The sequence below is a fragment of the Natator depressus genome, chromosome 7 (genome assembly GCF_965152275.1).
Source record: "Natator depressus isolate rNatDep1 chromosome 7, rNatDep2.hap1, whole genome shotgun sequence".
Classification (NCBI taxonomy): domain Eukaryota; kingdom Metazoa; phylum Chordata; order Testudines; family Cheloniidae; genus Natator; species Natator depressus.
This window is the reverse complement of record NC_134240.1, coordinates 82,250,797-82,273,401: the sequence shown is the minus strand read 5'-3', so window position 1 is coordinate 82,273,401 and position 22,605 is coordinate 82,250,797. Positions and strand designations below refer to the sequence as shown.

General features: G+C 43.8%; 1 protein-coding gene across 1 annotated transcript in view; it reads left to right on the top strand.

Moving 5' to 3' along the window:
- The window catches only part of CDH23 (cadherin related 23), a 552,537-nt gene that overhangs the window by 384,498 nt on the left and 145,434 nt on the right, over positions 1–22,605 (top strand). The window contains exons 22-28 of the mRNA XM_074958929.1: positions 3,683–3,790; positions 7,452–7,641; positions 11,314–11,459; positions 12,360–12,579; positions 16,700–16,852; positions 19,487–19,600; positions 21,125–21,273. Of these exons, the coding sequence (XP_074815030.1) occupies positions 3,683–3,790; positions 7,452–7,641; positions 11,314–11,459; positions 12,360–12,579; positions 16,700–16,852; positions 19,487–19,600; positions 21,125–21,273 (1,080 nt within the window). The remainder of the gene's footprint in view (positions 1–3,682; positions 3,791–7,451; positions 7,642–11,313; positions 11,460–12,359; positions 12,580–16,699; positions 16,853–19,486; positions 19,601–21,124; positions 21,274–22,605) is intronic.

Genomic DNA, 22,605 nt, shown 5'->3' with positions numbered 1-22,605 from the left:
ATTTAAGCGCTAATCCACTTGTCAGGGGTGGAGTAAGGAAATCGATTTTAAGAGCCCTTTAAGTCGAAATAAAGGGCTTCATCATGTGGACGGGTGCAGGTTTACATCGATTTAACGCTGCTAAATTCGACCTAAAGTCCTAGTGTAGACCAGGGCTCAGTGGCTGGCATGTCTGCTGCTGTGTCCTCTTTGAGGCTACATGGGAGAGGACCAGTCTCCTAATAAATTCATTAAAAGGCAAAGACAGTTTCTGGAATGGAATACCTTAACGTATTTCCTAAAAGTATCTGTAATTAGAGAACCTGAAAACTTAGTGGGAAGTTGGTGTCTGATTAAAGTTTGACTATTGCATTTAGCTGGAATATGCAGCCAGGATTCACCAGCCACTGCAGCACCTTTTGAATAGGAAAGAAGAGCCCAAAAACCCAGTGCTCCTGGGATCTTCATAGGACATACATGCCTGGGGTTCCCTAACAAACCATGCTAATGCCCTTTAAATAGCAAACATTGCCTGTGATAACCCTAGAGAATGAACACGTTGGGATTCACACCAGCTGACCAGCAGCTACTGCCCCACCTTTACACGCCCGCAGAAATCCACACAGTGAATGCATGCACACCCCGGAATAAGTTGACATGCCACTCCAGTGTCTTGAAATAGAACAGCACCTGGGAGAAAGGGAACAGTTTAGCTGTGGGTTAATATTCCAAGGGAAGCAGTGTAAGCTTGGGGCCTTAAAATGGGACTGGAAAGCACATGAAAGAGAGAGACTGTGCTGTAGAGAACAATCCTGCATCTGCCCCTAGGTAATGGAGCAGTTGATCTGCTAGGTCTTTTCTTTCTCAGATGTTATGAAACAGCCCTAAAGAGCCTATGCTTGTGATTCAGCATACCATCAGCAGGCCCTATGTGCAAATCCTCCGGGATATCCATTGGGAATACACATCTGAGCTTCACCTAATAAACCTCTTCTGTGCCTTAAATAGAAAACAGTGCCTGGGATAGCCCGGGAGACCACAAACTTGAGAGTCTCCTGACCTACCACTGGATGGCACCCATGTTCCACCTGCATGTGGCTGAACGAATGTGCATCTCTCTGAATTGCGTGATCTGACCCTCAGTCTCCTTTTGAGCTAAATAGACACATGCACGGTTTGCTTTGGTTTGTTTTAGGAGAATAGTTGCTAATCTTAAAACCCTGATCTTGACTTAGCGTCTCTTCGAGCTTTGGAGTGATATTGTAGAAGCAACCAGCAGCTGGGGACAGCTATCTGAGCCCCGAATGCTGGGACAGGCATGATAGGGTTCCTGCATCCCCACTGTGCATTCTCTTGCACATGAACGATAATAGAGCTTGTAAGAGCTGGTTAAAACTCTTAAAGCTGTTACAGTCAACAGCTGGTTTACAGTCAGTGTATATGTATGTATGCTTGCTTTAGGTGTGCGTGAGGACTAAAAGAGTGGGATTTGGCATTAAGGAAAAATGTACTGGAAATGTTAGGAGGGTTTGTGTTTAAAAAGAAAGGTGCCCCATGAACCAGGGCTTGAAATTCAATAAAAGTGGTTACCTGACAGTGTTTTGCTCTGTGCCTGCCCAGTTAGCCTAGTCACCCTCCCAAAGCTAAACTACACTTTGATTCAGATTTCCTCAGCAGCAACCTTCTGCCATCACCTCCATCCCTCACAGATTAGCAGAAACATGAGACCTTTCCACACAGCCCCAGGGTGAAGCTGGAAGCAGAACGTTCACATAAATGTATAGATGTACTTTCACTAACCCAAGCGCTGGGCAGGCCTTTTCTTGTCATCCCTCCTCCCCTTTTATTTATTCTTCCCCTCTGAGACTTTTTATTTTGATCGCTCTTGACTTGGCCTGGATTTAAACCGGAGAGCTAGCGTGTGAAAGGCTCTGCATCCCACCGCCAATCCCATGAGCCATCTGGACCCTGTGGACCCACCCCCAGCCACCTCCTTTTCTTACATTGGAAAAAAAAGTTAACACTTCAGAGTGCCATTCTCTTCCTGCTTTGTATTCTGTACCCTTTTCTGCTTCTCTGTTGCTCCCTGCTCTGCACCCACCATCCATGTTCTCTTACCCCTTGCCTATCCCTTGCTCATTCCCTTCTTGCTTCTTTCACTTAATGGTCTTGTTCTTTGCTTTTTCCTCCCTTTCCTAACATTCTTCCCCTGTGATCCCTACATCCTGCCACAATGACTGAGTTAGGTGCCTTGCTGGAAAGAGAACTTTCAGAAATACAGTAAAATGCCCTGTTCAATAAGCAGCAGCCCCAGGCCGCTAAATTAATGGGAATTTCAAACTCTGTAAATAATTTATCAGGGTAGTGAGAGATCAAGGAAATTGCTCAGACTGCATCTTGTAGTGTCTCTGATTAGAGTTTATGAGGGAAGCAGCTGCTCTCAGCCCTGCCAAAACTTTTTCAAATGGAGAATGGCTAACTTTGCTACAATGCAACTCTAATAGGGCAGTTGTAATGAACAATGGCACCCCAGCTACAGCCCTTACCAGCATTGGCTATCTTGCATTGCACTGCCTGCCATGGGAAATCAGGCAGCTCCCCTTGGCCTCCCGCAAACTGCAACATCTGGAGGTCCAGTTTAGGTTTACATCCTGTTGGCCTTACTTGTGGAATTAGTGCCATTGATTTACTGGGGCTGTTCATGTAAGGTGACCAGGATTTGTTTGGTTCTGGGCCATAGCAGGGAGTATGTGGACCAGAGCCCAGGAAAGGCTGAGAATTTGGGGAAGAGTGTAGAAAATGTCCTGCAAATATTTGTTTGCATGTTCAAACAAATTCCCTTTCCCTGTGCCTTCAGTGTCCATTTTCCATGAGTCTGCTTGTGTGTGGTTCTTAACCCAACGATCACAAGAACCCTCCCTTTATGACTAGGCATTAGAAATTCTGCAGTTTTCTTCTGTTGTAACATGGGGTCCCAGTATGGAAAATGCCCAAACTACTGTCCTACTCAGTGAGTTCACAGATAGGAATGTTTGTGGAAACAGCAACTTTTAAGGGAATGTAGAAGAATATTCATGTAAAACTCACTCTGAATTCATCAGTGCAAGGATTCTCTCTAAACCTGAATCAAAGTGTTATGCTTGTCCAGTCAAGGAAAGGAAACCGCGCCATTCGACCTATATATCCATACAGAACGAACCAACTTTCTTCAGATTTCAGATATGGAACATGCCACCCAACATACAGACTGAGACTATTCAGCAAATAAGTTCAAATAATGAAAACATCAGAGATTGGCCGAATTGGTCAAATTTCTGTATTTGTGGTGACTGTTTCACTTGGCTCTAGACAGCAGTGTTTATGGAGAAGCTCTCATGGCACTCAGCACAGTGCTCCTGAAACGGTGCATGGTGAGAAGCACCTTCTCGTCTGGTAGAGACAATGAATTGGCTTTAAGAAGATATCCTTTTAATTACACTCATCATTTCGGAGCCACCCACAGGGACAGCCATCTTGCTAAAATGACCTCATTTGTGACACTGGCTCAGAGGGAAAGGTGAAGGGACCAGGGTCAGATATTGTAAGCCCAACCCTATCTGACATGAATATGCAGAAGCAGTGAGGTAGATTTGCTGCTACTCTAGGGTCATACCGTGCTGCTTACTGGATAGGAGAGTCCATATTCACACTTATCATTTTGCAGGTGAACATCACTTTGCTGGACATTAACGATAACTATCCCGTGTGGAAAGATGATCCGTACTTCATTAACCTGGTGGAAATGACCCCTCCAGACTCCGATGTCACAACGGTATGTGCCATGACAGCCAACAGAATGCACCCTCTGAATCCAGAAGCACAAAGAAACTAGTTTTAATCTTTGTGCTGTCTGGACTGACTTTTAGCATATGTACTATTGAAGGGCTGATGCCTTTAACTGGAGACAAAGATCTGTGCATGCTTCTGCCTCGCAGAGCTGCCAGGGTACCTCAGTCCTGCTATACCAGCCCTGAGCCCTGCAGCACCATTGTGTATATATATCTCTCCATCCTGACCTGCCATCTCCGGTCCCCTCCATCATGCCAGCCCTGGCACTCTCCCAGGCAGGATTTGGCACACTGTGCCAAATTCATTTTCGCCACATTCACTGTGTTTGGCACAATGCAGAGAATAGTTATTCTAAGAAGTCTGTTCCTTTAATCCAGTGGTGTTCACATGGCCAGAAAGTGGGATACAGGAAGGCAATCCTGGTGCTTAAAGTCATGGAGTTAACAGGCCTTTGTTGAAAGAAAAACTGCACATTGATTGTAAAAATGCAATAACCACATCATCTGGTTGGATAAATCACCAATAAGGTTAAATTGTTATTAACTATAATAAATGAAACAGCCACCATCTTGCACATCTGCTGAGAAAGTTTGTACTGCTGTTTAGCAGATGAATACAGGAACAAGGCTAGAGGCTTTCCTGGCTGATTAAAGCCAAATTCTGCTGTCTATTAAAGGATTTTCTTGTTTAATTTAACAATGGTTTAAATGTCTCCACAATGTTTTGTACCATTTTCTAATAAATATCATTATTGACCTTAAAACAGAAGTCCCCAGCCATTTCACTCATTTATCTACTAAATAGCAGTTGCTTTGTCTCAAGCTACTTGACGTCAGTGGGACTCCATGTGGGCGAGAGGGTCTGCGTGAGTAGATTCCACTGCAGAAGAGATTGGCTGATTGGCTTTCCTGCTGCAAAGTGCCAGTGAAATGGCAGCTCCCATTCAGGGACCCCAGCGCGGTTTAAAATTATGAAGATCTCAGCACCATGGCAGATACTTCTCATTTTAAAAAAATGAAAATTGAAAAGTGGGTCCTTAGCTGGTATAAATCAGTGTAACTCCACTGCCCTAGGTGGATTTGTCCATTTGCACCAGCTGAGGATCTAGCCTAGAGTTATCCCATGTACCTGCTTCCTCTAGTAAATATTAATTTAGCAATCTAAAGCCCTGATTTTGCCAAGACTTATACACGTGCTTAGCTTTATGTTCAGTAGGTAATCTCATTGAAGCTAATAGGACTGTTGTTACAGTGCAGAAAGTTAAGTCTTTGAAGGATCAGAGTTTAACATGTTGAGACTACAGCAATCACTGCAGTTTCCTTAGAGATACTGCAGGCTCTCTACAGCATGAGACTGGAATCTGATCCATGTGCAATATGGGACTTGAACTTTGTGTCCTCCACTGTGCATCTGGGCCCTGATATGATTATAAAGGCATGAAAGTCCATTTGGAGAACACAGTCCTTGAACTGCAGCCATGCTTCCCACCCCAAGCATGTTGCAGTCTTTCCTCTGTGTGTGTGTGTGTGTGTGTCTTTAAAACAATGTTTTTGGCTAACTTCTGCTTTCCTAGCCTCGCCTGTGACCTCCCTCAAGGACCTCTCTGAAAGGCATTGATTTAAAGTCTTTCAAATCTCTTCAGCAAAATAAAAGAAAGGAGGAGAGAGAATTATTTTCCATCACGCTGGGAGAAAAATGATGGGCGTGAAACAGAAAATAAATGAGGGAAAAGTGAAGAGAATCCACAAAATCATCAAACAGGAAAGACTGGGGAAAAAATCCTGTAGTGAAACATTAATCTTGGAGCGGGAGGGGGAATAGACTCCATTCCAAGCCCACCTTGCAGAAATTAACTCTGCATCACCTTAGCTGGCCTATCTGCTTCCCCTTCCCCATGGGGGAGCAAGCTATGCTTTCTGAGTGCACGATTCACTTGGACACATGGCTGTGGCTCCTTCTGCATCTGTTCCTATTGGGAAGAATGTGTCGGCAGCAGGATAAGGGAAAGCAGAGGGGATTAATAATGTGTTAAATTATTATTATTTATGCTGAGCAAATATAATTTATTCCTGTGTAATTAAAATGAAGCACTGTGGCTGATAAAGGCAAACGGAGGTGGTGATTCCTATGGCATATTGCTTTGTAACCCTTTGCTCTGCCACTGGATCTCTGCACTTGTAAGTACACGCCTGAAGGAGTTAGAACAGACACTTAGATCACGTGGACAGACATTAACTGGGCAGGGGCTGGATGGGCTTCCTTCCATCTCTAAATATTCTTGTGCTCTTTGTTACTATGAAGCTTCCATCAGTGGTGATCCTCAGAGACAGGGTACTGGACTTGTTGACCATTGGTCTATTTGGGTGCGGCAGTTTGTATGGAGCTTGAGGCCTGGTAAAAGCTATGATGTTCAGAGTTGCAATTTCCACTCTGCCCATAATCCCACCTATTTTACCTACATTGTATAGTATAGTACAGTACTAAGGTACACTTCATTACTATTTGCATACATATTTTGGTGCATTACAGTGGTGCTCAGGAGCCCCAATCAGGGCCTTATTGTGCTAGGTGCACCATTGTAAAGCACCTAGCATGTTTTGGGGCACAATACAAATAATAAATCTCTGCCATTGCTATTGCTGTGGTATCCGGGCAATGTTATCTGCCATTTGTGCGATGATTTCTGTGTAAAATGGGGTGAGTTGAGCAGAAAGATTCAGGGTTTAGAGGTTTCAGGGCTGGGCCACTGGTTCCTAAAGATCAACTGTTGCCAGTTGGCAAATGCTCCAGCTTCTATATCCCAACACAGATGAGCTGTAAGACCAAGGCCCTGCTCCCTTGTGGCAATTAAAACTCTGATGGAACTCTTTGTAAATTAGCCCCAGTGTCCATATCAAATTCTGTGGGGGTAATTTGTCTGTCTGAATTCCCCTTGCAGTTTGAGTTGGATGCTGTATTCTTCTCTATTTACTCTCCTAAATTGTTGTATGAGGTTGCTGTTACAGCACCCACCATCCACCCAAGAAAGAGGCTGCACTTAAGTACTGGGCAAATAATCCTCGTCTACTTCACAGGGATACTGTGCAGGTTGATTAGTCTCAGTAAAATGCTGTGATGGAAGGTGCCATATAAGGGTTCCATATTTCTCTTCCATTATTTTTGATCTGTAGGGATGTCTTGTATGAAACACAATCTGTATTTCTTCAGCATGCCACTGCTCCTGCTGCTTATTCCCCACTGAAAGTCATCTTGCATTTGACATCACAATTAGTTGCTGGAAAAATAATAATTATATCACCAACATAATACTAATTCAGGTGAGGGACAAGCCACAGGAGCAGTGAAGTCCTAAGTAACAAAGTTCTTATTTTTATGTAAGTATCCCTGAGAATTAAAAACTCCAAGGGAGAAAAATAAAACAGAAAATGTATGACACAGAAGAGAATGATGCTTAAAGAGGGTGATTTTTGAAATCATGTGGCAACACAAGCTCTTTAGTGCACTTAATTTTTTATTCCTTTTTGGTTTGCTTTAATTTCCTTTTCAGTTTTTCATCTCAGATCCAAGAGTTGGCTGCGTGGATGCACTGCACTGAACAGGGTTCCCCGATTTAGCAAACTGACATCTGCACTTGGTCTCTTCAGGTGGTTGCTATTGACCCTGACCTGGCTGAGAATGGCTCCCTTGTGTACAGCATCAGGCCACCGAATAAATTCTACAGTCTCAACAGCACCACGGGGAAGATCCGGACCACGGGGGTCGTGTTGGATAGAGAGAACCCAAACCCCCAAGAAGCTGAACTGATGAGAAAGATCGTGGTCTCCGTCACTGACCGTAAGCTCCAGCTCAGTTATTCTGCGCCATGCTGCTTCTCTTCGCTTACTGTATGCCTTTGCCATTTGTCTCTCCTGTTGCTCCAAATATAGGATCTATCTATTTTTGCATTCTGTTTTTTTCTCTTTGTACCGTTATCAAGCAGAGTGTAAGGTACTGGAGTGGCATGATAGAATTCCCTTAAATTATCATGTTGCATAATTGTTTTTGACATAGCAGGACTGGTAGCAACCACTGTGGCTAAGGTTACATAAACATTTCCATTCTAACCTTCTGTTTTCACTTGCATGTACTTTTCTGAAACTTTCTCATATCAGGCTAAAATTTTCCAAGTCTGGTCTCTGCTTAAAGGCAATTTAGGGTTTTTTGTTTTTTGTTGTTTTTTTTTTTTTGAACAAAATAGATGAGTCATTTCTGAGGAGAAGAATGGGGAGGGAGGGGAAATACTTGCCCAATTATATAAAAAAAATACAATTTTTGTGATTTCGTTTAATAGCGCAGACAGATTAGATGAGAGAGGTGAAATTGGCCTAAAATTAACCCTTCCTGAGGAGAAGTGCTTTTGAGTGTTATGGTGAAAACTGAGTTTGCTTTCATTGAGTTATGACCAGATTGCACTTTGTGCATGTACAGTGTGTTTCGGAAGGATTTGCTCACTCAGCGTGTAGAGTGTGCAGCTGGCGAAGGCTGTGGTGTTTGCACACGTGGTTAATTTAACTGGGTCCTACAAAGTAAAAGTTAGGGAAACTTTAAGAGCCTTTGCCCCAACCCAGGCATTCTCTGTAAGGGTTTGCAGCAGGGCTTTTACAAACCTCCTCCCACCCATAAGAAGGATATGAGAGGAGCTCCTCTTCTGCAGACTGAAGGAGGTCAGCAGGAGGGGACCTCTGCTACTGCACGCCATTCAAGGGGAGCTGCTGTCATGTGCAAGAGGGAAACCCTGCTTCTGTGTTCTATATCACGAGGGCTGCAGCCCCAGGCTGGTGTCTCTTCTGTGAGGCTTGTAAGGTCCCTGGGGCACAGGGGACTGCTCTGAAGTCAAGCATACCACAGCACGTAAGGTCTGCAGGAGAGGGGGCTCCCTCCTGCAGGATTTGCAGGATACATGGGGCATGACATTCCAGTGATATCTAGCTAAATAGTCATTTAGGGGAAAAGGGCTGCTGAGTGATTAAAAATAAATAAATCTTTTTCTCTGAAAAGAAGATCCTATGAGGACCGTTGTTTTTTTAGTTGCACAGCTAAGTACTCAAAAGTCAGGAAATGACAAAGTAAGGTTGTATGTAAGCCTTAATCCTGTCCCTTCCATGTTTGCATTACTACTGCACAGTGTTAATTTCACCAGCACACATTTTTCAGGTGCGCTGTATGATGGGGATCATTTAAGAACATAAAAGTGGCAAAGAGTCCTGTGGCACCTTATAGACTAACAGTGGTATTGGAGCATAAGCTTTCATGGGTGAATACCCACTTCATCGGATGCATGTGAACATAGACATTTTTTGTTCTGCAACCACATACACATATTGTCATCATGTTGTCCTCTTCTCAGGGGATTATTTTAAACTGTCAACTAGCTCTGACATTAGTTTCCAGCATGGAGACCCAGTATCTGAAGTCTGGATGATCGAGATGCTAAAGGAGCTCTCAAAGATAAGGACATTGTGGAGAAACTAAATGAATTCTTTTCATCAGTCTTCACTGTTGAGGATGTGAGGGAGATTCCCAAACCTGAACCATTCTTTTTGGGTAACGGATCTGAGGAACTGTCCATAATTGAGGTGTCATTAGAGGAGGTTTTTGGAACAAATTGATAAACTAAACAGTAATAAGTCTCCAGGACCTGATGGTATTCACCCAAGAGTTCTGAAGGAACTCAAATGTGAAATTGCAGGACTACTAACTGTCATCTGTAACCTATCATTTAAATCAGCTTCTGTACCAAATGAATGGAGGATAGCTAATGTGATGTCAATTTTTAAAAAGGGCTCCAGAGGTGACCCTGGCAACTACAGGCCAGTAAGCCTCACTTCAGTACCGGGCAAATTGGTTGAAACTATAGGTAAGAACAAAATTGTCAGACACATAGATGAACATAATGTGTTGGGGAAGAGTCAACATGGTTTTTGTAAAGGAAAATCATGCCTCACCAATCTACTAGAATTCTTTGAAGGGGTCAACAAGCATGTGGACAAAGGAGATCCAGTGGATATAGTGTATTTAGATTTTCAGAAAGCCTTTGACAAAGTCCCTCACCAAAGTCTCTTATCCCATGACTGCTTATTTTGCTTAAGAGGGAACGTTCTCACATGGATTGGTAACTGGTTAAAAGATAGGAAACAAAGGATAGGAGTAAATGGTCAGTTTTCAGAATGGGGAGAGGTAAATAGTGGTGTCCCCCAGGGATTTGTACTAGGTCCAGTACTATTTAACATATTCATAAACGATCTGGAAAAAGGGGTAAACAGTGAGGTGGCAAAATTTGTAGATGATACAAAACTACTCAAGATAGTTAAATCCCAGGCAGACTGCGAAGAGCTACAAAAGGATCTCACAAAAATGGGTGACTGGGCAACAAAATGGCAGATGAAATTTAATGTTGATAAATGCAAAGTAATGCACATCGGAAAACATAATCCTAACTATACATATACAATGATGGGGTCTAAATTAGCTGTTACCACTCAAGAAAGAGATCTTGGAGTCATTGTGGATAGTTCTCTGAAATCATCCACTCAATGTGCAGCAGCAGTCAAAAAAGTGAACAGAATTTTGGGAATCATTAAGAAAGGGATAAATAATAAGACAGAAAATATCATATTGCCTCTATATAAATCCATGGTATGCCCACACCTTGAATACTGCGTGCAGATGTGGTCACCCATCTCAAAAAAGATATATTGGAATTGGAAAAGGTTCAGAAAAGGGCAACAAAAATGATTAGGGGTATAGAACGGCTTCCGTATGAGGAGAGATTAATAAGACTGGGACTTTTCAGCTTGGAAAAGAGGCAGCTAAGGGGGGATATGATAGAGGTCCATAAAATCATGAGTGGTATAGAGAAAGTAAATAAGGAAGTGTTATTTACTCCTTCTCATAATACAAGAACAAGGGGCCACCAAAGGAAATTAATAGGTAGCAGGTTTAAAACAAACACAAGAAAGTATTTTTTCACACAGCGTACTGTCAACTTCTGGAGCTCCTTGCCAGAGGGTGTTGTGAAGGCCAGTACTATAATGGGGTTCAAAAGGGAGCTAGATAGATTCATGGAAGATAGGTCCATCAATGGCTATTAGCCAGGATGGGCAGGAATGGTGTCCCTAGCCTCTGTTTGCCAGAAGCTGGGATTGGGTGACAGGGCATGGATCACTTGATGATAACCTGTCTGTTCATTCCCTTTCGGGCACCTGCCATTGGCCACGGTCAGAGGACAGGATACTGGGCTTGATGGACCTTTGGTCTGACCCAATATGGCCGTTCTTATGCTCTTATGTGTGGCCTGCCAATTCTAGTCCTAGTGGTATCTCTGCTAGATCCAGCCAGGGGAGAATCATCCTACATCACTCTCCTTCTAGAAAGAAAGGTGACCCTGTAGAACTGTCAGTGACATTTGTTCTGGAGGATTTCTGCCATTAACCTTGCTTGTCGATTGAAGTTGTGCCTTTCCTGCAGGTGGGAGACCGCCTTTACGGGCTACTGGTAGTGCCACGGTTTTTGTGAATTTGCTGGACCTCAATGACAATGATCCCACCTTCCAGAACCTGCCTTTCGTTGCTGAGATTCCTGAAGGCCTTCCAGCAGGTTCCTCTGTCTTCCAGGTGAATCTGCTGCTTTCATCATTTCTGTTTCAACCTGTATTTTGCAGTGGTGGTGTAGCCATGTTAACCTGTATTAACCACCACCGTTTGTAAAAGTGCTATGGAAGTGCCAGTGCTATGGAACTGTTTAGTATGATTATCGTCGCTATATTTTGGTGAGAGCCTTCTGTGAAGTCAGTACTCTCCCGCAGATAAATATGGCCAGAGTCAACAGCCAGCATTGTATAAAATGGGGATACAGTAAATGATTGTTCATTTCTGAGCCCCAGACTCCATAAGACAGGCAATATTAGGGACCTAACCAAATGCCAGGAACCTGGCTCAGGTTAATTTACATACGATTGTGATGGTGATAAAGGGGTTGTTTTCTCCTCACCCAACCTCTGTCTCTCACTAACCCCTTTCTCTGTGAGAGAGGTGTGTGTACAGTTGTTTAAGCACAGGGCTAAAAATGGGGAACTCCTGAGCTCAGGTCCTGGCTCTGTCACTGACTCATGCTGTGGCTTGGGGCAGGTCACTTGCCGTCTCTGTACTTTCATTTCTCCACCTGCAGAAATGAAATGTCAGTACTGGCCATCTAAGAGCTGTGCAGGGGTTAAGTAATGTTTGCCAAGCACTCTCTGTAAGTACTAAGTAGCAGAACTCCCACTCCTGAAACCTCTCCCCACAGATGTGACACACCATGGGTTCTGTGTACTGTAACCACTAGCAGATGTGACAGTCAAAGTACCCTTTGTGTTTAACTCGAAGACTGTGGGAAATGGACTCTCTCGCTCTCTGGGTCTAAAGTTTATGTATATTTATTTTATTTTGACCAAGGCAACACATTCAGGGCTCTAATATGAGAAGTGTGATGTCAGTTTCTTTCTCATGCTCGCTTTTCCCCTCCATCCTCACTAGGTGGTGGCCATAGACCTGGATGAGGGTCTGAATGGGCAGGTGACCTACCTCATGCAGGTGGGCATGCCCCGAATGGACTTCCTCATCAACAGCAGCAGTGGGCTCATCAACTCCACGGCAGTGCTGGACAGGGAGAGGATCTCCGAGTATTACCTCAGGGTGGTAGCAAGTGATGCTGGAGTGCCGTCCAAGAGCTCCACCAGCACCCTGACTGTCAGAGGTGACTGCAGGGCTGGGCATCCCAAGGCCGTTACACTCACGCCAACACTTGGCATTCTTTCCTAGACCTGACTGGCAGGGCAGGACTTGTTTTCATACCCCTAGTCCCAGAATCCCCACTGCCATGCATCGGGAGGGGGCTATCCTCGTACTGCTGTCCCCACACGGTTTGGGAGTATGTCTTCCTCATAAGTGAGATCAGCTGGGGTGCTCATGCTAGCAGTGCCCAGACATGAGCACTGAGAAAATGAAGGCATGGCACTGTCAGTGGAGGTGGGGAGAACCTAGATTTGTGGATTTGTTTCCTCCATTGCTCTGACTGCCCTGGCATTTCTGTTCCTTTCAGGGTGTGTTGCAAGGACAGTCTGTCTACCTGGATCTTTGCCTGAAGGGGACTGAGTTTCTGTGTTGCTTGGGGGTTGGGTTCTCAGAGCTGACCTTTTGTTCTCAGAGCTGACCTAGTGTTTTAATTCATGTAAGTTTACTTAATAGCCATACATAAGCCTAAGAACAGCCATATTGGGTCAGACCAATAGTCCATCTAGCCCCATATCCTGTCTCTGACAGTGGCCAGTGCCAGGTGCTTCAGCAGGAATGAGCAGAACAGGGCAATTATCGACTGATTCATCCCCTGTCATTCAGTCCCAGCTTCTGGCAGTTGGAGGTTTAGACATACCCTGAGCATGAGATTGCAACCCTGATCGTCCTAGCTAATTGCCATTGCTGGACATATCCTCCATGAACTTATCTAATTCTTTTTTTAACCCAGTTATGTTTTTGGCCTGCACAACATCCTATGGCAATGAGTTCCACAGGTGGACTGTGCATTATGTGAAGAACTACTTCCTTTTGTGTGTGTGTTTTAAACCTTCTGCCTATTAATTTCATTGGGTGACCCCTAGTTCTTATGTTATATAAGGGGGGGAAATAACACTTCCCAATTCACTTTCGTCACACCATTTATGATTTTATAGACATCTATCATATCCCCCCTTAGTCCTCTCTTCTCTAAAATGAACAGTTCCAACCTTTTTAATCTCTTCTCACATGGAAGTTGTTCCTACTCCTAATCATTTTCATTGCCCATCTTTGTACCTTTGTCAGTTCTAATATATCTTTTTTGAGATGGGGCAACCAGAACTGCATGCAGTATTTAAGGTGTGGTTGTACCATGGATTTATATAGCGGCATTATGATGTTTATTATCTATCCCTTTCCTACTAGTTCCTAACATTCTGTTAGCTTCTTTGACTGCTGCACATTGAGTGGATGTTCGCAGGGTGTTCTCCCACAGTGACACCAAGATCTCTTTCTTGAGTGGTAACAGCTAATTTAGATCCCTTTATTTTGTATTGTGACAAAGTTCCTGCTCTACCTTGGTAGGTCTTGCGCTTATTGGAGGATTTGCTCGCCTTGGAGCTTCACGGCAGCCCTCAGCTTGGCCGTTTTTCTGAACCCATAGTCCAGGTCTACGACTCCTGTGTCTGACCAGGAGTTGAGAGGATCTGGGGGGAACCTGGGCCCGCCCTCTACTCCGGGTTCCAGCCCAGGGCCCTGTGGAATGCAGCTGTCTAGAGTGCCTCCTGGAACAGCTGTGCGACAGCTACAACTCCCTGGGCTACTTCCCCATGGCCTCCTCCCAACACCTTCTTTATCCTATCCATAGGACCTTCCTCCTGGTGTCTGATAATGCTTGTACGCCTCAGTCCTCCAACAGTCCGCGTTCTCACTCTCAGCTCCTAGTGCCTCTTGCTCCCAGCTCCTCACACGCACACCACAAACTGAAGTGAGCTCCTTTGTAAAACCCAGGTGCCCTGATTAGCCTTCCTTAATTGATTCTAGGAGCTTCTTGATTGGCTGCAGGTGTTCTAATCAGCCTGTCTTAATTGTCTCCAGAAGGTTCCTGATTGTTCTGGAACTTCCCTGTTACCTTACCCAGGGAAAAGGGACCTACTTAGGCTGGGGCTAATATATCTGCCTTCTATTACTCTCCTGTAGCCATCTGGCCCGACCCTGTCACAGTATGTATAATTGGGGTTATGTTTTCCAATGTGCACTATTTTCCACTTACCACCATTGAATTTCATCTTCCATTTTGTCACCAAGTGACCCAGTTTTGTGAGATCCCTTTCTAGCTCTTCACAATCTGCTCTGGACTTAACAATCTTGAGTTATTTTGTATCATCTGCAAATTCTGCCACCTCACTGTTCCACCACTTTTTTCGAATCATTTATGAATATGTTGAACAGCACTGATCCCAGTACAGATCCTTGGGAACCCTGCTATTTACTTCTCTTCATTGTGGAAATTGTCCATTTATTCATATCCTTTATTTCCTACTTTTTAACCAGTTACTGATCCATGAGAGGACCTTCCCTCTTATATCATGACTGCTTGGTTTCCTTAGAAGCCTTTGGTGCAAGACCCTGTTAAAGGCTTTCTAAAAGTCCAAGTACGCTATATCTACTGGATAACTCTTGTCCACATATTTGTGGTCTCCTTCAAAGAATTCTAATAGATTCGTGAGGCATGATTTCCCTTTACAAAAGCAGTGTTGACTCTTCCCCAGCATATTGTGTTTGTCTCTATGTCTGATAATTCTGATCTTTACTATAGTTTCAACCAATTTGTCTGGTTGACAAAAGTTAGGCTTAACAGGCTGAAATTGCCAGGATCGCCTATGGAGCCTTTTTTAAAAACAAGTGTTACATTAGCTACCCTCCAGTCATCTGGCACAGAGGCTGATTTAAGTGATAGGTTACATTCAACACTTAGCAGTTCTGCAGTTTCATATCTGAGGTCCTTGAAAACTCTTGGGTGAATACCATCTGGTCCTCGTGACTTATTACTGTTTAATGTATCAGTTTGTTCCAAAACCACCTCTGTTGCCACCTCGGTATGGAACAGTTCCTCAGATTTGTCACCTAAAAAGAATAGCTCACCTGTGGGAATCTCCCCCATATCCTCTGCAGGGAAAACCGATGCAAAGAATTAGTTTAGCTTCTCTTCAATTACCTTGTCTTCTTTGAGTGCTCGCTTAGCACCTCGAGCATCCAGTGGCCCCACTGACGGTTCAGCAGCCTTTCTGCTGCAGATGTACCTTAAAAACAAAATTGCTGTTAGTTGTTGTGTCCTTAGATAGTTGCTCTTCAAATTCTTTCTTGGCCTTCCTCGTTATACTTCTGACTTGCCAGAGTTTATGCTCCTTTCTATTTTCCTTACTAGTATTTGACTTCCAATTTTTAAAGGATGCCTTTTTACCTCTAACTGCCTGGTTCACTCTGCTGTTTCGCCATGGTGGCATTTTTAGTTTTTTTAGTTTTTTGGTCCTCTTACAGTTTGATGTATTTTTGCTTGTTTATTTTAATCTGGTGCATAGGTTTAGTATGAACCTCTATTAAGGTGTTTTTAAATAGTCTCCATGTAATTTGCAGACATTTCACCCTTGTGACTCTTCCTTCTCATTTCCATTTAACTAGCCTCCTCATTTTTGTATGGCTCCCCTTTTTGAAGTTAAATTCTATGGTGGTGAGTCTATTTGGCATTTTTCTCCCTACAAGGATGTTACATTTAATTACATTGTGGTGCCTAGAGCCTACGATAAACATGATTAAGAGATGAGAAAAGAAATAACCCCACAGTTCCTCCAGTCCAGTGTGTGGCAGGATCTTTGTCTGCACCTATAGCCCCAGCATCCTCTCTGCCATGCACCAGGAGCTGGCTAGGCCATCTACCTCTAGGCCCCAGATTCTCTTCCCTCCTGCCCTGGGAAGCAATGGGGACTGTCTCTGTATGTCTGTCCCTCAGAATGTCTCCTGCCCTGTGCTGATTGAGAATCTACTTGTACTGTAAACTCTTGTATGCCTTTCAGGGCAGGAATGGTATTTTCATTCTGTGTTTGTACAGCACCTAACACAATGGGGCCCTGATCCTGAGTGGCACCTCTAGGCAACCCCTCAATACAAATAATAAATAACAATAAAGGAATTGTAAAAATGGAAAGTTCAGGACAATCACCAGTGAAGGGATGAGTTTGAGAGGTTGGTAGTTGGCAGTGGCCAACAGACTCGACTGGGTGCATAGGCAAGGGGCATACTTGACCCTCCGCTGTCTGTTACAGTTCTGGATGTGAATGACGAGAACCCCACCTTCTTCCCAGCTGTCTACAACGTCTCCCTACCTGAGAACATACGCCGGGACTTCAAAGTGGTCCGTCTGAACTGCACTGATGCTGATGTGGGTCTGAATGCTGAGCTCAGTTACTTCATCACTGGTACCAAATATTTCTACGCTTTCTTATCTCTGATATATCTTGGCTGTGCCGTTAATCTCTGTGCAGTGGAGAACACCAGTCCATCCTTAGACCTGTTCCAGAGTCATGATGCAAAGCACTGTGGGTAAAACATATGCAAATCAGTCACCCAAAAGGGCTTTTCATCCTGCTGTTGCTTTGCAAGGCTGATTTGCTTACATTTTCCTATGATGCTTTGCAAATGACTGAAAAACTGTTTGAGGCTGAGAATTATCTATGCTTCATCAACCTGAAAGCGTAATCAGCTGTGTGTGTCTGCGCAACATGAGCATGAGGGCTTGAAGCAGGAATTGTTGGTCTCCTTTGCAAGGTCAGGTAAAGCATTGCCAAGGGAGCTGTATTCAGGCAGGCATGGAAGATGACATCTCTTACTCCACCTTTTCATGTTCTCTGTATGTATATATATTTCTTCTTACTATATGTTCCATTCTATGCATCCGATGAAGTGAGCTGTAGGCTACGAAAGCTTATCCTCTAATAAATTTGTTAGTCTCTAAGGTGCCACAAGTCCTCCTGTTCTTTTTGACATGAAAATGTGCCGCCTCCTATCTCGTAGGGCACGGTTGATATAGCTGTTAGATTCAGGTCCCTTTCCACTCCCATTTTTCTGGAATACTCCGGTCATAACTCCAACTATACCTAGCACAGAGTAGACCCAACCCTCTGGAGGGGAGGCACAAGCTGCAGCTGGTCACAACATCCAGTGACACCCAGGGATGGGGAAATAGACATTTGAGACTCCTTATTAAGATGGCTCCACCCCCATGGAGTAGTGGGAATGCTGGCAATGGCATGGGGACAGAGGAGCTAGAGGGAGTGTGAATGTGCTGATGTGTTCTGTATGGGAGAGGTGGAGAAGGATGTTTTGGTTTGCAGAGGTGGCACGTGTCTATTTGATGGCAATGTTTTTGTGGTGTTTGTAGATGTTATTGGAGATGGTGCTCTCTGAGGAGTTTGCTGTGTGGTTTTGATATACAAGACAGAAAGTTTGTTGTTCATGCTTCTGAAAAGCTTTGGAATGATGTTCCACACATAAGCTCTGCTCTCTCCAGAGGTTCCAAACGTTGTGCATTATCGCCCTCTTCTGTACAGAAGTGAGGATGATGCCCCAAATTTGTATTAGCTTTAGCTGTTAAGTAGTCCCATCCTCTAGCTGGGATAGAAGTGCTGTACCTGCATTACTTCTCTACATTCTTCTTATACATTCTGATTCTCACTCATATGTTTTTGGTTGAAATCAGAACCAGAACTCTTTCCAGGTCTCCCCCGCCACATCTTGCCTCTCAGCATCATGAAAGCAAGAGGATTGGCTGAGTGCAGCTGTGAGATATGCGACTAAGTCATAAGGCACAATTCATTTAAAGTGCATTTATGGTTGGAAGCATGTCTGTAAAAATAGCACTTTCTTATACAAAATACCGTATCCCCCCCTCTGAGGCTGTATCCACTCCCATTACTGAAACACATGCTTTTGTTTCTGTTAATACTGCAGAGCCAACAGTGTGATGGGAGAGCAAACTGGATTCATCACCAAAATAGTCAGTTGAGTTCTAGTTGCAGAATCTCTAATACTGAAAGTGAAGAAAAAGGCCAAAAATAAACTCCACAACTTGGTCTTCACATCCCAAGCTGAGTTTTCTGCACCTGCAGTTAAAAAAAAAATCCCTTCCAGTACTTTGACTTGCAAAGTGAGCACATGTGACTTGGACATGAAGAGGGAAACACAGAGAAACCAGTAACATCACATTATGATCACTCTTCTTACTATAGCTGCACTGTGTTTTGTCCCACAGTCCCTATGGTCCAGCAAGAAAAAAAAATACATATGTATTTCCCCATGGACACTATGAAAATTGTATGAAATGACCCACTTTTCTTCAGAGGCAGAAAGTGTCCATTTGGGCTTTCTTTACTTAGCACAGCATTTCCCATAACCTGTGTTGGGCTGTAACCTGTCTAATAAAGGCCCTGGGCCAGTAGTTGGAGGGATGGGGAAAAGGGAGCCATTTACTTCAGCAGTCATTGGCCTGTTCATTCTTTACCATGTAAAACATTCCCATCCTCTTCGAAAGAGTGCAGATATGGAGTTGTTCTGGTGTATCTGACTGAGTTGCAGATCAGGACATGCTATGTTGGTTTGCACTGATTAACCCATAGCATTGTGACATTTGGTTTGTTACTTGGGTAGCAATGTTTTGCGCTGAGTAGTGTGAGGGATTGAGCTAATTGCATTACATTGGGCAGTCGTGAGGGTTGTGGGAAACGTGCTATGTTTCTTTCAGTTGACATAATTTGGTTGTGTTACCTTATCCAGTATCCTGGAGATTGCTTTCTTCATGTGATCTGGCAGAGCAGGTACAAGACAATGTTGTGCAATAATGATTTTAAAAACATGTCTTCCCAACAGCTCTCAAGAGCCAAACAGCATAATAATTGTGTTGTCATCCATTAGATGGAGCCATAACTAGAAAGCCCTTCTTGGTTTTACTGTGGTGTTTTCCCAATAGAATATACTGGTTAGGTTTCCAGTCACTGTTTAATTTGTATCTGTTTTCTCGCTCTGTCTTTGAAACGTTTTCATTTGCTTTTCTGCAGGTGGAAATCAGGATGGTAAGTTCAGTGTTGGCTTCAGAGATGGTGTGGTCAGAACAGTAGTGAATCTCGACAGAGAAACTATGGCATCATATACCCTAGTCCTGGAGGCCATAGGTAAGGATTTCCCTCAGTTTTTGTTATTCAAGCAATCAATTTAGGTTATATACAAGCCTTCCTTGGGGTGCATTGGAGAGAGAGAGAACTGTCTGTAAGCACCGTGTAAATCAATGTCAGTAGATGTGTTTTAATAATAATGATTCCTGTCCCACTTCTGTTAATATATCTCAGCCCCAGTGTGGAGGGACCTGCCTTTACTGGGTGGCAGGGGGATTCTTTATTTGTGTTCATTCAGTCCAGGGCTTTCCCTGCACTGCTCTACTGTGATCTGGGGGGGAAAGCCCTCCTTCGAGTAAGGAAGCAGTTCAGTCTCTTGTTACTGTATATCCCACTATGAAAATATTCACTATGGAATTATGGTGAAAAAAGATCAGTCTGAAAGTGCCATGCCAAAACCTGATTCACTTACTGCCAGTTAACACTGTGGAGCCAGCTGGCATGATCAAAGGAACTCAGTGCCAACTATTTTCTGGCCATTATCACCAAGGGCTTACAGTGCTGTGTTAGTTTATAGGAGCCTTGGCATTCTTTGGAAGGGGAGATAAATGGCAAGGTAGGAATTTTCTATAGACCACAAAACTGTTGGAATGCATGTGAAAACCAGATGATATAGGGGGCGGAACAATATTGGGAGACCAGCAGTTCCCAGTGTTTGCAGCTATGGATAATATTATCTCCCTCTTAAGGATTTTGGCCCTCTTTTAGCTACAGAAGCAGAGGGAACTCCTCTGTCTCCTTCCATCTCCAAAGAACCCCATGCAGGGTTACGTTGGCATTTGGTAATACAAGTCAGCTGGATATTTGGTGACCATTTTTGAAATAACAAAGGATAAGCACTGATCCTCAGGCAGTTATCAGAATGTCTGTCTTTCTAAGTTGCCAGGTCTCCTGGCCCCCAGTTTGCTGTATTTAAAACTGATAAGTGTTAAGGTATGTTTTTAAAAATATGTTAAATTCTTATTTCTCATTGCTCATGGTAACCCCTTGGAGTCTTGAAACCAAACTGCATTTTCATGCCATCATTTTGTTTCCTGCATTGTCATGCATATTGATTTATGCTGCTGCATCAGAGCTGGGCATCTGATGCTGTTTTCCTATTTTTCTTTTGGTTAATTGAAAAAGAACATTTGCTTTAAAAAGGAAAAATAATTGCATGGATTTTGAAATTGCACAGAAGATGAAGAAGAAAAGAGAGTTTGGGGGCAGAGAGAGAGAAAATGTGGGCCTCTTTCTCTTCACAGTTTCTGTTTAATGGATGATTAATTGGCCATTCCGTGTAGAATATAGGTGTGCATGCATTTTTTATGATGCCATAGTCTGTTTCCCTGTGGAAGGTGTGGCAGAACTGGAGCTCCCTCATTTGTGGCCCACCTCTTGGCGTAAGAAGAGGAAAGGCCTTTTCATCTTGTAGAAATGTAATCCTCAATGAATAGTCAACAGCCAACAAGAGAAGTATGTGCTTCCTATCTGTGAGAAGGAAAGAGGTGAGATGGATCACCTTGTGTTTTCTATTCTTCACAGACAATGGCCCCACAGGGAACAGGCGGACTGGGACAGCCACCGTGCATATCACTGTACTAGATGTCAATGACAATCGGCCTATCTTCCTTCAGAGCAGTTACGAGGCCAGTGTACCTGAGAACATCCCAGACTCCAGCAGCATAGTGCAGGCATGTATCCCTCCTGCCCTCAGGCTCCAAAGGAAGAGTGTTACTGTGTGAAAGAGAATCTCACCTCCCTTCCCTCTTGCCACGTTCTGACTGTTAGCTGGAAAGACAAAGATTTACAGAACTTAACAGGTCTTTCCACCTCTGGCTATGATCCATCTCCCTGCTAGTCTAGGGTTATTCCATACTGTACACTCACTAGCCAGACCTTCCTCTCCTTTGATGGACTAAAAACACCAGAGAGAGGTTGGGAGAGAGTAAGCTGGGCAAGTGAAGTCATTCATTTTTTGGATGCTGAGCAAGGCAGGGAATGGAAGGGTACCCTGGAAGAGAAAAAACAGGAAACTGCTTTACCCCACTTCTTGAGGGGAAAAAAAAACTCTGCTTGTGAAAGCCTCTTCTTTTCTCTTTCTTTGGCCTTTCTTCTCTTTCCCGCCCAGCTGGTATATGTGGCTACGGACATAGCAGCAGTAGAGCTGCACTCTGCAAGTTTCCATTCTGCTTGGGTAAAGTAACATTTTCCATGGTGAGATAGGAAATGAGACAGGCCTCAATAGCAGGCAGCTAGTGCCACAGTACAGAGCCGCTTTCATTGCAACACTGGCTGAGGCTGCAGTGTCTTTTCTCTCCTCCCAGTGAGCTAACAGGCTGAGAGGATATAGAAATCTTCAGAGAGAGAGAGAGAGAAGGGTTTGGAGTCTCATTTTTATTTTTGTTTCCCCTTTGGAACTAGCCATCAGTAGAGCTGAATGGCTGAATGAGCTGGGGAATGAATGCATGTATTCACTCAGCCTCTGAGGGTTTCCAACCTCACTTCAAATCCAAATGTTTTCTGGAGCGGGCACCAAGGAGCCTTTGCAGTATGCTCTTTGAGGCCTTCTTATGCCTTTAACGCATCTCTTAGTGCTGGAAAAGGGGCAGTGAGGTGACAGGGCTTTGTCCCTGTCACGTGGAGGAGAAGGAGATGGCAAATTGATTCACTGGGGAAAAAAATAGTGGAGCCTTTCACCTGTTGGTCACTAGTTGAATCCCACCCAGGTTGGTAGTAACTGAAAGTCACTATCATCTGATGGCCCTTATCAAAGGTGCCATCTGTGAAAGGAGTTCCGTCTGAGTAGTTCCTAGTGGACATGTAACCCTACAGAAAAAAAAATCACCACAAATGGTGCTCTTGTTTGTCTGAATTTTAGCTTTTTATGTGCCTGGTTCTGGGTTATGCTGAATGGCTTTGCTGTGCCTTAGCTATGCTGCAGTATTATTTCTGATGTGTGGGTCGTTTTTAAATTATGCCAGTGTGTTCAGAGCATAACAGTTGGTTCCCTTTTTATTCTGTGC